Source organism: Armigeres subalbatus, chromosome 3 (genome assembly GCF_024139115.2).
Source record: "Armigeres subalbatus isolate Guangzhou_Male chromosome 3, GZ_Asu_2, whole genome shotgun sequence".
NCBI lineage: Eukaryota > Metazoa > Arthropoda > Insecta > Diptera > Culicidae > Armigeres > Armigeres subalbatus.
The window spans coordinates 283103361-283120010 of NC_085141.1; the positions used below are offsets into that span (position 1 = coordinate 283103361).

The following is a 16650-nucleotide window of genomic DNA, read 5'->3' on the forward strand; positions in this document are numbered from 1 at the left end:
TGACTTTTACACGTCTCCGCCAGTTACAAAATTGCTAGAAATACAAGAAATTAAACGTTTATTCAAAGTGTGTCGAAATTCTGTCCGATAATCACTTGAAATCAGAAATTTGAAGCGGTGTCGGTTTTACCCGCAGTGTCGGTTTTACCCACAATTCCCCTACCTATTTGGGAACACTACAAACGCCGCGGATGTATCATATCCAGAAAATCTGACAATAGCTTTTACATTTGAAGTTTGTCAATAAATATTGTTGCTCATCCAAAAGTCCAAATCAAAGTTTTTTTTTAATTTCTGATATTTTCAAAAATAGCGCTTTTTACCTGTATTACCGGTATTGAGTCCACCAAATATCGAATACCGGTATTTGTCAAAAATCGCCAACACCGACCACCCTAGGTCACATGAATCCAACTCGGATTATGTTCGCGGAACTGATTCGGCCTCAATTTTCATCAGTGTGGAAAATATTGTAGTCCTCACAAGGAGCCCGTAAATACTTTATAGATGCATTCATTAGAAGTAAAGTACGCTTTCAGAACAGATATTGGATGAATTCCTATGAAACTATAAAAACTATGAAAGTTTGTTTTCATAAATTCCCGTATAGATAGGAAAATGATATTTGCTTTGTTTTAATTATTTAACAAGGAAAAATCCAGCGTACGTAAATAGAGAAGTTATTTGTACCGGTATTTTCGGGATTTCAAAAAATGTTTCCCAGGATTCGGGAAATCCCGAAATTTTGTGAATCCAGAGATTTTTCGTCCCAGGACGTGCTGGACGGACTCTCTAGCTGCAAACCATCTATGATAGAGTGTCAAAGGTAGACATAAGGCAGAGGAGGCAAATGAATCACGAATTGCATCAGATGTTGGGAGAACCAACCGGATATGTAGCCAGAATGATTGACAGTAACCCGGTGAAAATCGTTCTCGACAACGGAGCGACGGGAACACGAAGGTGAGGTGCACAGCGAGGAAGGTGGATCGATCAGGTGGAAGATGATTTGTGGACACTCCGTAGACTAATGGTAACTTGTTCGATGGAAATGCTTGCCAGCGTGCAAATCTTTGTAATAAGGCAATCAATCAAGCAAATTCAAATGTGAATCCACTTCTAAATTTTCTACATTTTTTATTTGATACCCGCTTAAGATTTAATACTGGGCTAAACTAAAATGAATGTGTAGGTGCAACTTCCCGATAAATTATATAAAAAAAATGAAAAATATCTGGGTGTAGATTTCATAGGCCTGAAAAATGCTGATTTTTGAGTATCTCGAAGGACGAAATCTGTTGAAACACATAGAAGATCTGTTCCGATTATAATACAATACTCTATAAAGTTTTCGAGGATAGGTATGGCTTTCATTTAGTTGTTGTTGCAATGAATTTCGTTGATTCGTTGAACACTGAATCGATTTTAAACACACCTGAATTTCAACCAATTGAGCTGAAATTTTCACCAGAAGTCTATCTTAGCATAAGACCACCCCAGCTGGATAGTAGAGTGCCAATGAAAATCGACTTTTCAAATTTGTAGTCTCAAAAGTTTCATCTCCTCGAAAAAAGTCCCTATGTAAAATTTCAGCTTAATCAGACTTCGTTAAGTGTTCGACCAGGGAATCAATTTTTCTGGAATTCGTCGGAGGATAATGACAAAGTCCGAAAAATTTGTAAGCAACAAAAAAGAAGACAATTTTGTTGCTAACTTTTCATCCCGTTATTTTGCATTATCTCTACAGCAAATTTCGGTTTTACGCTATCGTAGTTTCTGCTTTTAGGCAAATACTTTTTGGAGAATCTAACTCCGATGACGAAAATAGCATCGTCTTCTCGGAAATATCAAAGCATGTAAGGCAAATGATGCTTGTCATATTGTGTTCGGGTTCTGATAAAGGTTTGTTGCTAGATGCTTTTGTCACTAACAAACTCTGTTGATGACAAAGGGTATACATTGTTAGACGTTGCTCTAATATTGATTCCCTGTGCTTAACCTAAGCGGTCGAAGTTAGACTGTTGGACTGTTGGACTGTCAATTGTCTTAGAAATGCATGAAACGTCAAGATCTGATGGTATCTCGAAAACATTTTTATTTTTGAAAAAAAAAATTACTTTTTGGAACCTGAAAATTTTTGGGATTTTTTCGAAATGGAAATCTTTGTTTTTAATATCAAATGTCTAAAAAATGCATGAAACGTCGATATTTGGTATTATCTAGGAAATTTTTTTTTCTTCAAATAAAATCGACTTTTTGGGACTGTTTTGAAACACGGAAAATTTCCCATGGGGATGGCGCGGTTAAGGGAAGATTTCGAGATCGAATTTCTTTTTATGCCAAATGTCTTAGAAATGCATGAAACTTCGAGATCTGGATTATCTATAAAACAAATGTTTTGAAAGACATCTGGCATTAAAAAAATCCCAAATTCCCAAAAAGTCCTCAAAAAAAATTTTCAGGATAACACCAGATCTCGACGTTTCAAGCATTTCTAAGACATTTGGCTTAAAGAAAATCGAATTCGAAAAAACAAAATCCAAGTCCCAAAATGCCTATTTTTTAATAAACAAATTTTCGTGATGACTTCAGATCTCGACGTTTTATGCATATCTAAGGCATTTAGCATTTTGGCAAAAAAAATAAAAGGACCCAAAAAAATTGCAGTCTCAAAAAGTAATTTTTCTTCATTTTTGCCTTTCTCGTACACTAAGTGTACGTAAAGGCTATAATATTGCTTCAAAAACAAAATTTTGATAGGAGGCCCAGAGGGCCGATTTTTATATACCGATCGACTCAGCTCGACGAATTGAGGTGATGTCTGTATGTGTGTATGTATGTATGTGTGTGTGTGTACACAGAAAAAAAATTAATTGTGTTGCTAAATATGTTGTACTTTACAATTGAAAAGTGCTCTATTTTGATCAAATTAAAAGTAAAATTGGTTACCCTAAGAGTTAGTTTATCATTCTAAAAGTTTATTCTGTCACTTCTGTTTGTCTCTTAAAAAATTTGTACTTTTACTAATAAAACTGTAGAATTGTCAAATCTCACCAGAAAATGCATCACAAAGTATATGTAATCGGGACACCTCAAGAAAAAATAAATGTATATCTTTGTAAATTAACAGATTTTTAGTGTTTTGATATAATTCAAAACACAAGGTAAAAGCAATTTAAAATATAACAAAATGTGTTCTAATATTTATGGAACTATTTTTTAGCTCAAAGCCTGCATGTAGGCATTCGATATTAGCGTCAAACTTTTAAATAGTAAAATGCAACTCCATTTTTGCCGAAATTCCGAAATAATTTCTCACGGTGTATTCACCCGCAGTCAGTTTAGTTTCCCGTTCCCGCTCCTGCGGGTTATTTTGTTTTGTTTTTTGGCCGTCGCGAATCGCATTTATCAGCGAAACGCCCTCATACATTTCGACCAGCTGAAGATTTCATCGTGGAAGGGAAACTAGAGAAGGTTTGTCCCATTAAAATTTGAATTATTTCAGTTTTATGTTGAGTGTTATGTTTTTTTACAGACACTGCCGGATCCAAAACCACCAAAAGTGCATAATAAAAAATAAATTGGTCCCGTAAGTTGGAGAATGTGTTCGAGAGGGCAAACCTCAACAGTGTTCATAAAAGTTCCTGAATCAAAACCAACCCGGTCCAAAACCAACCAAGGTCCAGCTGCTATGACCAGAATATGTCGGTCGCAACAAGAGGCTTCTCAAATCTATAGTGGTGTTTGCGCCCAACCCAACGAATCGTTTCAAAGATGTCAAAGGAGGAACTAGATACCTCTTGGAATAGGAAGGTAGATCAAATATATTTTAAAAGTATAAAAAGTGTCGATCGCACAACACGCAGTTCCTGAATTGATGGTAGACTGATGCGAGATTTTTTTTCTTTCAGGTAAGTCTTTTCTGACCGACAAATCTATAGCACAATGTTCACTGGAAACTGCAAAGCGCCCTCGAGAAGCCAGAAAGCTGCTACGAATTACAATAATGTTGAAATTTAAATAAATCAAATGAAAAGTATAAAATCATATTAAATTTAATTGGGTAAATTGAAAAAGGGAAGGTGAATTATGGGTTCCGTCTTTTTTGGGCAAATGCATGTTTCCTTTTCATATACAAATATTGTACTCTTTTTTTGTTGATGGTGTGATCATCTTGATTTAACAGTTCTACAATTTTGTTTTGAATGTTTGAACTTTGAATTTCACAGTGACATGAAAGTTTTGAACCGTAGTTCTTTCAAAAGTTTTCATACTTTTATTTTGAACATAGACAACTCTCTACGAAAAAGAACCAATGCAACTTTTTATTTTTACCAATGGTTTTTTTAATTCTAATAATGATTTTTCTTTCTGTGTATGTGTACAAATTTTGTAGACACACTTTTTGGAACTTAGCATTATCCGATTTACTCGCAACAAGTTGCATTCGAGGGGGAATGCGGTCCCATTGTTTGCTATTGAAAATTGGCTCGATCGGACATTGCATTTCGGAATTATTGAAAAATCATTGTTTTTTCCCAAGGGTGGAAAAAAAATACAAAACCGAAAAAAAAATTTCTACGAAAATGGTGGCAATACATTTTAACTAATGCAAACACATGCAAAATGATCGAAAAAATGTGATCTATTCTCCTAAAGAGCTTTTTTGACCTTTCTAATGTGATTCTTTCAATATATTTTATAATGCACGAGAAAGGCATCATCACTGCTAAGTGGATTATTCTGGTTTTTTTTTAAAATAACACCAGAACTCGACGCTTCATGCATTGAAATAAAAAAATCCATTTCGCAATTCCCCGCCGTCTTGAAAAAATTGTCGTATTTCGAAACAGTTAAACTTTGGCCGCTTTGGTCAAACACTCAACGAAGTCCGATTGAGCTGAAACACTTGTGACTTTTTTCGAGATGAAACTTTTGAGCACTACATGTTTTTGAAATTCGATGGTATTATTTTTTCCATACATTCCATTGGCACCCTACTACCTACCTACAAAAAATGCTAATGTAGACCGGAGCTGGTTGGCCGAAGCGGTAAGTTAGCCGAATTGCTTTTGTGTAACTGCTCTAAGGCGCATTTAAGACTCATTATAGTCAATTTGGTGCGGTATTAGGTCGCAGCAAGATGAATACACAGCTAGGTGTGTCAATCTGCCCAATTTATAGACGCGAAGAAGGCGGGGGTGAAAAATTCATTTTCGGTGCAAAACATAAACAAATCGGCTGGCTCTCCAATACTAAAATCCAAGATGGCTGAATCGTGAATTTGGCAGATTGGAACACCTAGTGGTGTATTCATCTTGGTCGCACGAATGTAATTTCAGGAATGTTTGTGTTTCCGTTTGCACCACGCTTTTGCTATTTTGACGCATATATAGTCATATTTGTAACACTAATCAATATTCATCTGATCTCTTAAAACGTACGTGGTATACTGGAAAGGTATAAATATTTCTAAGGTAACCTCACTGTTTGTGTTTGTGTTTGCAAATTCTAATTGTTCTCGGAAACATCCAGTGAGGTAGGTTGGCCGAATTTTGTGTGGGCTGTTTGGCTGAGCTGAAAATTAAGTAAATACCAATTTGCACAAATGTTGACCGATTTCCCACTAAAAGCAGCATTGAAGGGAGAGAAAAACCCCCCGAAAATGACCAAACTTAAGTATACTATTGCAATGGAGATTTTTTACATGCCTCAATATTACAAAATTATGAACACTACATTTTTACCCTTCTCAACATTACCCACTGCTTCATGTGATATATTTCACTCTTTTAAACTAACTCGGCCAACCTACCTCAGCCATGGTGTTGTGGCCAAATTTTTTGCCGCATTCGTTTGATTATAACTTTATCCTCAATTTGTTATCATCGATGAAAATATGTCAAAAATGTGCTCAAGACGACAATGAAAACGTAAATTTTTGATAATTGGAAGACGGAGTCTCTAGAGAAGGTAAGCGCACAATTAGGCAAGATTTAAAAATTACGTACCGCTATTATTTGCTGAAGTTGGTTAGAGAATTCATCGAAATTTAAAAACAAGTTGATTACACAATGAAGTCTTCAAATGTTTTGTGCAAACATTTGCCGGAGAGGAGGAGCATAGAATACATTATCAAGCTGTTAATTTACTTAATTTTCACACTTCGTCCTCAAACGAGCAAAGTCAGCAAAAAATGATTCTCGATCGATAGCGGTCAAATATACGTGCATACGAATGCTGAAGACTAAATTAAAAGCTTTTAGTCAAAATAAGCAAATGTATCGTAAAATAACGAAAAAAAATGTTACTATACAATTAAGATGGGAACAAAAGGTTTCCAGGCGATTTTATGGTAGAGGATGGGATTTATGTAGAGGAAAACGAAGAACAGATCCAAAGATAATCACAAAGTAAGTAAGCTAAGATCTTCAGGTGATCCTGAATGTTGAGATTTTATTTCCATACGTTAGTCTTTTTGTGCATTCATTGACAGGGAAAGCCGTGGAAGCGGCTTTCCAAATTAAAAAGGAACTTTATTTGGAACTCTCTGATTGAAACTTCAGAACTTGTTGGCTTCATTTCGATTCAGTTTATCGTTCTAATAAATGATATATTGTGAAGATTAATTTCCACTTCATCAACGACGGTATTGTTCCATAACCCCTTTCCCTCTCTGGAAACCACCGATGTGCATAATCGCTATGATGACACCTTTATGTCTTATAGCTATAAAATGTTGTCGTAGGTTGATTCCTACATCTCACACCCCACAAGATTATCTCCACATTTCTGTTGCTTCTTTTCTTTCTACCTATACACTACCGACAAGCAGGAGCATCGGATTGTAAGTCACCGAGCGCTATGGAGCTTAGCAATTTTCAAGCACTTAACCGCACAATGCTTGTTGCTGGTGGTCACACTCTTTCACATACGACCGAAGCTACTTGGCGAAACCGGACGTGTGATCATCCCCGAGGCTGGGGCGGTGGTGAGAACGGTAGCACAACCCACCGCGAACACCTGCCCACATTCACTGAACCCTTCAAAAGGTCTGACACCACCTCAAGTTCCTCCTTCCACCCGGGGCGGGAGAGGATTTTCCACCGAGAGCTCTAACCGCACTGAACCAAACGCCGACGAAGACTGATGCTCCGGTTTGAAACTGTTGCTTAATTTATTCAGGACGAACTGTTGCATGTTCGAAATGGAAGAGGAAAAACAAAACCAAACTGATTTTCGCGACCGACCGACGGAAGACGAAACGGAGACGCTGCTTTCGAACACGAGCCTGCGCGCTAACATGTTCGAAAGTGACTCTTCGTCGGCAAGCATCAGGTTGGAACTTGACCTTGCCCGTAGCACGTGGAGTTTGTTGTCGTTTTGCTCTCTTCGATGTAGATTGGGAGAATATGGGTTGCACGGGGGGGGTTGTTTGTTTACGTTTGCTTCGGCAGAGAGAATGGCATTGTTCGTAACGGTAGACAGATTCAGGGAAAAATCGACCTTGGTGTATTTATCTTCTTTCATGGTTTCACGTTGCTGTTGGAACATGCACTTATTACCATTTCCACAATATTATTAACTAAAGGCATGCTATATCACCACTTTGTGAGGCACAATGTACAATGTATCACGCGCCTCCACGCTCTGTCAGTTAAAGCGAAAGCGTAATACGTTGTTCCCTAAGAAATGCTATAGAGACACGGCAGGTATTTTCGTCCATGATCGTAGGGGCTAAAACCAATGAAAGCAATGTCCATTTGCTAGAACTCCACTATAGCAGATCATTTCTCCTGAGCTTACGCTTTGGTACGGATGAGTGTCTCTTTTATTGGTTTTCGAGACTATGACGAAAATAAAAAAGCAGACGAAAATATCTAACTTAACCCCATAATTCTTAGTCAAATACTTTGATGCATGGCAATTTGCTACATGTTCTATCTTTTAACATTTCATCATCAATATACACATTATTGAATTATGTTATTTTAATACATATCAAACGTTTCTAAATTTATTAATTTGATTGGAAATCTACATGGTCAATTAGACAGATGGTTCGCTATTTTGGTTCTGGGCTTACTTTACTAAAATGGGCTGTTCAAAAATGTCATTCGCACAAACTAACGAAATTTATTGTATTTATCTGAACTTCAAAGTCGTTAGTTTGAAATGGGGGATTATGTGATAAGTTTGGTTTTAAGATATGTTTTTGTGTAGAGACAAACATTTCTTTGCCAAAAAGTCTCTGTAATAACCACATGAAGGTTCCCCCAAACACACGCGACGCGACAATCGCGTCGCGGTTCTATCGCTTGGCGACTGCGATTTTATCGCCATTGGTATTGAAAGGTGAATGAAACATTGCCTGCAACGACCCAGCGATAGAATCGCGGCGACTAGCTGTCGCCGTCGCGACGATGGAATCGCTTAGGTCTGGGGGAGTCTTAATAATGATCTTATGTTCTAGCGTTGACCAAATGCTATTTGTGATTGAAAAAAAAAATTGAATTCAGGGAAATTTACAAGTACTGAGGGTCGTGGGTTCGAGTTTCATCGAAGGGAAAGTGGTTACCTCCACTACATTTTTCAAATCAAAAATCTTCCACATAATGTACATATTCACTAATGCGTTCTAAGAACATTGTAAATTAATGTCCAAGTTGGGCGGTTTAATACCCGAAAAATTGTTCCAGGAAATCCTAGGAAAATTTTGTTTGGAATTCCTTAGGATTCCCGACCAGTGGATAGTAACAGATTTATATCAGACCTTGTTATTCTGTTACAGCAGTTTTTTATAACAGCGGTTGTTATAAAACATGTACCATTAGTAGTTAAAATAACAAAAAATGTAACAAAATGTCTTTTAGTTTGAGCAACATTGTTACTAAATATGTTATTAATTAAACAAGAATATAACTCGTTGTGTTACATAAAAAGTGGTGAAAATAGCTTATACTATAGCAAATTATGTTCCTGAAAAGATTATGATTATCCATAATGTAGGCAATTAAGTTTGTCCAGCAGTTTCAACTTTGGGGATGTAGATTCAAGTTATACTGCAGTTGGTACCTCACTTTTTTTCTAATTCCTATCTACCAAAAATGTAGGCAATATTTTTTCGGTAAAAATAAACATAACACAGTATGTTATAATCATGTTATGACGATCATGAAATTTTATTTCCTCCATCTTTGACAGAGAATTTATAACAAAATTATTGCAAGTTTTGTTATTTGTAACACATATTGATATAATTGTGATAAAATTTTGTTATGACTAGCTAGTCGGGTTCCTAAGGAATTCCTTCGAAAGTTTATTAAGCAATTCCTCCGGAAATTTCTCAAGGAATTGCCCAAGAAATTTCATTGAGAGTTTCTTCAAAAATTATTTAGCAACTCTTCAATCTTTTCAAGCTATGCCTTCGGAAATTTCTTCGATAAATCCTTCGGAAATTATTCTTTATGAAGTTTCCTCGGCAATAATTCAATCAATTTCTCAAATAAATTCTTCCAGTTATTGCATAAGGGATGTCTTCGAGTGTTTTCAGCAATTCCTTTAAAATTTTCTTCCAGAACTTCCAGCAGGAACTCTTTCAAAAATGCCTTCATGAGTTCTTTCCGAAATTCTTTCAGTAATACCTTCGGAATTTTTTAGTGTCTGTTGTTTATTCTTTTGTTTTATTCTTCAAAAATTGAATAAATAACTCCATCGGCAACTATCTAATTAATTTTCAAATGATTTCCTGGAAGAAAATCCAAAAGAATTTCTCGAAGGAATCTCGGAGGCTTTTCGAAGAAACTTTTAAAGATATCCCTGAGGAAAAATTAGAAAAAGTTCTTGGCGATTTTTTTTATATTTTAAGGGAAAACAAATCTTGAGAAGTTCTCAACTGAATTTGAAGAAATACCTGGAGGGTTTTGTGCAGAAATTTCCAAATGAATTTTTGAAGGCATTTTTGAAAGAGAGCCTGAATGGATTTTCGAAAATAATTCCCATTGGAACTGCTAAAAGAGTTTTTGAAGGTATTTCTAAAAGACTTCCCAAAAGAATTCCTAAAGGAATTTCCGGAGGAATCCATTAAGGATTTTTTGAAGGAATTTTTGAAGGAATTCTCAAAGTATTTATAAGTATTTCTTAAGTAATTTCTAGATTTCGTCAGGAATTCTTTCAGATTTTTCCCAGTAATTAATTCGCAATTTCCTCCAGAAATTTCTTTGGAGAATCGTCCAGGAACTTCCTCGGAAATTGTCTCAAAGAGTTCAACAAAAACTCTTTCGGAAACGAATTCCAGAAAGTCTTTCGGATTATTTCGGGTATTCCTTGGAATTTTCTTCAATGAAATAGTTAGGCATTTCCTCCATACTTTCCTTGTTTGGGGAAACCTTGGGAAAATCATTAAGATATTCTTCCCAAAAATTCCTTCAGAAATTCTTCTGAGAACTCTTTTGGAATTTCTTGCAAAGTTCTTGAACGAAATTTTCTTAGGAAGGAATATCCGTAATGAAATGAAATGAATGAAACATCCAAAATAACTCCTGAAGGAACTTCCGACAGTCTTGGATTTCTCCGAAAATTCCTTTGGACATTCCGTCAAAACTTCGTTCAGAAATTCGGATATACTTTCTGAAAATCCTTCGCAAATTCCTTTTGAAATATCTACGGAAAATGTTTTAGGAATTCATTCGGTAATTGTTTCAGAATTCCTCCAAATGATTTCCAAAAACTGCTTAAGAAATTCATTTACGGATTACTTCGGGAATTTTATAAAGCTTCGGAAATTAATAATTAAGAATTTCTTCGAAAAATTATTCACGAATTCCTGTGGAAGATTCTTTTAGGAAATTTTTAGGATTTTTTAAAAATTCCTGTAGGGGTTGATTTTCAAGTTTATTGACAATTTTCTTGAAATTTCCATAGGAATTCTTTCAAAACTACCTTAAGTAATTTCCAAAGAGTTTATCCTTTGGAAATTCCTCCAGTAAATTATTTGGTAACTTTTGGAATCTACCTACATACACTGACAAAACTAGATCTTTACACATCGTTCATTCTTCCTGTCGCTCTGTACGATCATGAAGCATAGTTGGTAAAAGATGTAGACCACCGAGTTCTCGGAGTGTTTAAATGGAAAATATTGCGTTCAATGCTTATCGGTGTGGTAGAAAATAGTGAAAAGCGGCATGAATCAAGAGTTGTATTAAGTGTACCAAAATGCATACATAGGCAGGCTGATAAAATAGGGGAACTAGGTTTAAAATGCGCCAGTCAGCTAATACGAGCCATTGCAGTTTTCTGGGTCAATAGGCTAAATTAAGTTACAAAACCGATGGCAGCTGACGGTTTAACATGTTTTCCCTGGACCCCTGGATCAACAAATTAAAAATCATAGTCAAGACATCTATAATAAAATTTTTAAAAATAATTTAGTTTTTTCCGCCTTTTGATAAAATTTAAGCTTCCGTTCTCTTAAGGATTTTCCACTAGATAAAAACATTTTTTCAATAATATTTGCACATGTCTGGAAAAACAAATTAGTACAGATTGTGCCAAGTTACTACTTTACTACATTTTTCATAGAAAAACACACATTTTATTAAAACCTCTGCATGCATGGTACAACGCGCCCATCTGATGTGCTTGACTATGGATGTCATAGTTTGAGAAGGGCGTGTGCAACTAATAATTTATTTTTCAAATAATTATCAATTAAAAAGTAAAAAAGTGAGAATTGAAAAGTGAGAGAATAAAAGCGAAAAGTGACGAGTGAGAAGTTATGAGTGATGGGAAGTGAGAAACAACAAGTGAGAAGTAGGAATTGAGAATTCCACTAAAAAGCTCAAAATAGTTTTATAATCAATCGTGAATTGTAATCTGAGATTTGGGATATGAGAACTGAGGATTGAGATGGGAGATGCGAGAAAAAAGAATGAGAATTGAGAAGTGAGAAGCGATAGGCAAGTAGTAAGAAGTGCGAAATAAGATGTGATCAGTGAAAAGCGAGAAGCAAGTAGTAGAAGGTGAGAAGTAATAAGCGAGGTACTTTGTAAAAGTAAAGTAAAAACCCAAATTTATCCCCAAGTGGTGATTATGCCTTTCTCGATTCGATATGTTGGATTCGAATTAATGTTGTAAATGTTGTGCTAATTGCCTACATCTTGGCGGTTAAAATATTTGATGCAACTCTATCACGCTGCTTATAAATTACTCAATAATTGAGTAATTTTTAAGCAATTATTATGAGAGTAATGGATTGCGTCATGGCTAAATTGATTAATGACTTAAAGTGTGCATGTAAACAGCGTATTTGTTAAAAGAAAAATAGAAATATTATTCAAATCGAATGAGTTATTAGCAAACAAAAACAATAGTGTCCAACTAGGAAAGTTTCTCCGTCGAATGAAACTAGTTGCACTCGAATCGGTCAAGTCCTTCTATATGAAACGTGTTTAACAATAAAAAATTCCCGGGGCTACACACACACACACACACACACACACACACACAGTCAGACATGTGCTCAGTTTTTCGAGCTGAGTCGATTGGTATATAACACTATGGGTCTCCGAGCCTTCTATCAAAATTTGGCTTTTGGAGTGAAATTATAGCCTTCTGGTACAACTTTGTTGTACGAGAAAGGCAAAAAGCATGAAAAGGAATATGACAATTGATCAAGGAATGTAAAATAACAACATTGCCAATGACAACAACATTATCCTTTCTTGTAAATGTTGGGACAAACTCAACTCGCAATAAGCGTTTGTCCCAAACTGCAACAGAATAGGACAATGATCGCCTGCCACGCATTTTGAGAAGTAGTCGGTTTCCGATGATGTTTTTGGTTAAATTAGTATCAGTTATCATAGATTAGACATAAACTTAACCATCTGTTGACATGATTTGCGTTTTACTTCTGAAATATACAAGTTATCGCGTTTTGAAAAGTTCACAACAATTACCTCTCCATGTTTGTTGCAAATAAAATGGAACGCAACAATGTCTTTATCCTCTGCAGATGGGGACAAAGAGTTATCGCTATTCTCTTTTGTCGCTTGTTTTTTGCATTTTTCAGCGACAATTACATTCCTTACAATTGATAAATGATTTTTGGGCATCCAAGATATCCCTGGAGTACAGGTCAAAGATCTACAAGCGTAGCTAAAGATCAATCGAACTGTTTCAATTATGGCACATGTTCTTCTGGATGTGGAGAATAGAATGAGCCAACGTAAGTGCTTAATGAACAAGCTGTGAGGCGGCTCTGTCCCAGTGTGGGGATGTAATGCCAATAAGAAGAAGAAGAAGATATCTTGTATGCACACATCAACTAGTTACACGAAAATTTAGCAAAATAAATTAATTGACATTTCATAAGCTTTCATTGCAGTGGAAGCGAGAATAGGACTTTTCATAAACTGATACTTGATTCTTCTGTCAGTTCACTGCTGTTTGTTTACATTTTTAGGCTGGTGCGTTTTAGTTTCGGGGTGGCACGTTTCAACCCGCATGGTTTGAATTTGCAAAAAAAATGCAGCGCTTCAAAATAAAATCGTTTTCTCGGAATATAATTGGTTTTTCGTCCAATTTTTTATTCCGTATTATAGATGGTAAGTTAAATTAGTGGTTAACACATTGGAAGTACATACTTTTGATTGTTATCATCGTTATATTCGATGATTTGCTTAGGGGGCGCATATTGACCGTCTTTCCATTACAGCAGATTACAGTGAGCTGGTCATGTAGTGCGTATGCCGGAAGAGAGACCTGCAAAAGTCTTGTTTAGCAGAGAACCTGGAAGAGGACGTGGGCTCCGGGGTAGACCCCGCACTCGCTAGCTGTGTGCAATCAGAGAGGATGCGAGTGCGGCCGGCGTGCAGGGAGACTGGCGACTAGCGGTCCAAGAACGAGCGACCTGGAACAAGACATTACATTTGATTTTGCTCCGGACAACACGAAGTGTACAACCATCATAGATATAGGTATGGGTAACTTAAGGAAGAAACTCTTGAATATTTCCCTCAGGAATTCCTTCTCAACATACTCTATTTTTTTCGGGATCTTTTCAGAAATTCATTCAAAACTTCATTGGAAATTTCTTCGAAACTTTATTTGAAAATTCCTTCTGAAATTGATTTTGGGATATATTGGAAAATTCTGGTTGGAATTGCTTTGAAAATATCTGGGGGATTTTTTCCAATTTTTCTTAAAAGATTCCATCAATTCTCAAAGTTCTTCCGGAAATTCCATTAAAAATTTTGCCGGTAATGCTTTCATAGACAATTTTCGACATTACTTAGGGATTCCCTCGGATAGATACAGTCAACTTTCGCTCGTTGGGCTAAACTCGTAGCCCATCTAGTGGAAGACTTTCGTTATTTGGGCTGAGATTTCATCTGTCAAATCAGCGAATACAATAGAAATTCAGAGCTGCCAACTTCGAAAAAGAAAAAAACTGCCGTTGATGTCATAATTTGACGTCCACCTTCGTTTTAAGTGGGCTACAGCCCAACTAACGGGCGTCCAACTAAATCGTAGCCCATCTAAAGATAGCCCAACGAGTGAAATTTGACTGTATATAGAAAATTAACTTAGGAATTTTATCGGCAACTAGTTTAATCTCTAATAAATTTCCTGCAGGAATATTGTATAGTTTTAATAAAGGTATTTCCCAAAGAGAACCTGAATGGATTTTGGAAAGAATACAAAAAAAGCTATTAACAAGTTAGTTCTATGACCGAAAAATAATTTTCAACATTTCACAGTGGCTGAAATCGTGTTTTGAGTGCGTTTATTCAACAGTACTCTTATTAAGTGATTTAGCGTAATGACATCTTCGAGACATTTTATCAGTAAGTCGACGTGCTTCTTTGGAGGTATTTAGCTTTATGATCAATCCCTCTAAAAGTGAGATGAAATAAATATTTTTTTCCACTTTACAACATGACACGGCAAATGCTGGGTAAAGCGTACCACTGGTACTTCGCGTACCTGAAGGAATAAAATAGACCCCATCTCGCGGTCCTTAGCCTCTTACCCAGCAACTCCTATCCCTACCTCCCCGCGGTGCTGGCCGGGATACGAGCAACCTTAGGGAAGATCGGGTAACCAACCCCTTTGGGAACTATGGTCGTATGCTGACAGGGAAGGGGGGGGGTTTGCTCTTCTCCGGAGGTGCAAATCTTATTGAGCGTCTGTTCTCCATGTCAGGATCGGCTCACAACAGCGTCTGTTCTCCATGTTAGGGGCGGCTGATCATCGTCCGAGTGCCAGCGAGGGACTCTAAATGAAACTGTGCACCATGGTCCACCGGAAATAAGGAGGAATGGTCCTCCGGAAATTTAGGGGGTTTGGTGTCAGGCCCTGCAAGCCAGCCTTTAAAAATCATAAGCAACGAACAATCAACAAGAGAGTACGGACCGGAACCATCGGCGAAGACCACTGCGACGAAAAAGGACTATCGATTGGAAACTCGGTTCGTGGAACTGCAAATCTCTCAACTTCATCGGGAGCACACGCATACTCGCCGATGTGCTCAAGGATCGTGGATTCGGCATCGTAGCGCTGCAGGATCTTTGTTGGAAGGGATCAATGGTGCGAACGTTTAGAGGTAATCATACCATCTACCAGAGCTGCGGCAACACACACGAGCTGGGAACAGCTTTCATAGTGATGGGCGATATGCAAAGGCGCGTGATCGGGTGGTGGCCGATCAATGAAAGAATGTTGTTGAGGACGGTTCTTCAACTTCAGCATAATCAACGTCCATAGCCCACACTCCGGAAGCACTGATGATGATAAGGACGCATTCTACGCGCTGCTGGAACGTGAGTACGACAGCTGCCCAAGCCACGACGTCAAAATCATCATAGGAGATTTGAACGCTCAGGTTGGCCAAGAGGAGGAGTTTAGACCGACTATTGGAAAGTTCAGCGCTCACCGGCTGACGAACGAAAACGGCCTACGACTAATTGATTTCGCCGCCTCCAAGAATATGGACATTCGCAGCACCTACTTCCAACACAGCCTCCCGTATCGGTACACCTGGAGATCACCACTGCAGACAGAATCACAAATTGACCACGTTCTGATTGATGGACGGCACTTCTCCGACATTATCGACGTCAGGACATATCGTGGCGCTAACATCGACTCGTGATCACTAGCTGGTGATGGTTAAACTGCGCCCAAAACTATCCGTCATCAACAATGTTCGGTACCGACGACCGCCGCGGTACGACCTAGAGCGACTGAAGCAACCTGATGTCGCCACTGCATACGCGCAGCATCTCGAGGCAGCGTTGCCGGAAGAGGGTGAGCTCGATGGGGCCCCTCTTGAGGACTGCTGGAATACAGTCAAAGCGGCCATTAACGACGCAGCGGAGAACAACGTCGGGTATATGGGTCGAGGTCGACGGAACGATTGGTTCGACGAAGAGTGCAGACAGATTCTGGAGGAGAAGGACGCAGCGCGGGCGGTCGCGCTGCAGCAAGGTACCCGGCAGAACGTGGAACGTTATAGACGGAAGCGGAGACAGCACCTTATTCAGGAGAAGAAACGCCGCCTGGAAGAAGCGGAGTGCGAGGAGATGGAACAGCTGTGCCGTTCTCAAGATACACGCAAATTCGGGTCGGGTATATGGGTCGAGG

At 37.8% G+C, this 16650-nt stretch overlaps 1 protein-coding gene and 1 long non-coding RNA gene across 13 annotated transcripts in view; one reads left to right on the forward strand and one right to left on the reverse strand.

Annotated features, from left to right (window-relative positions):
* Window positions 1-16650, reverse strand: part of LOC134224678 (adenylate cyclase type 2) — a 271530-nt gene that overhangs the window by 155435 nt on the left and 99445 nt on the right. For 3 of the 12 annotated variants that reach the window (XM_062704180.1, XM_062704172.1, XM_062704168.1), the window contains exon 1: window positions 6826-7135. The exons of 6 other annotated variants lie outside the window; for them this stretch is intronic. In XM_062704180.1, the coding sequence (XP_062560164.1) occupies window positions 6826-6841 (16 nt within the window). In that variant the 5' untranslated portion in view covers window positions 6842-7135. Of the gene's footprint in view, window positions 1-6760; window positions 7136-16650 lie in introns of those variants that run through there. 3 more of the 12 variants (XM_062704169.1, XM_062704171.1, XM_062704170.1) reach the window with 3 other exon arrangements.
* LOC134220085 (uncharacterized) lies at window positions 3355-4037 on the forward strand. The gene is made up of 3 exons (XR_009981760.1): window positions 3355-3474; window positions 3536-3813; window positions 3912-4037. It is a non-coding gene; the product is annotated as an uncharacterized LOC134220085 (long non-coding RNA).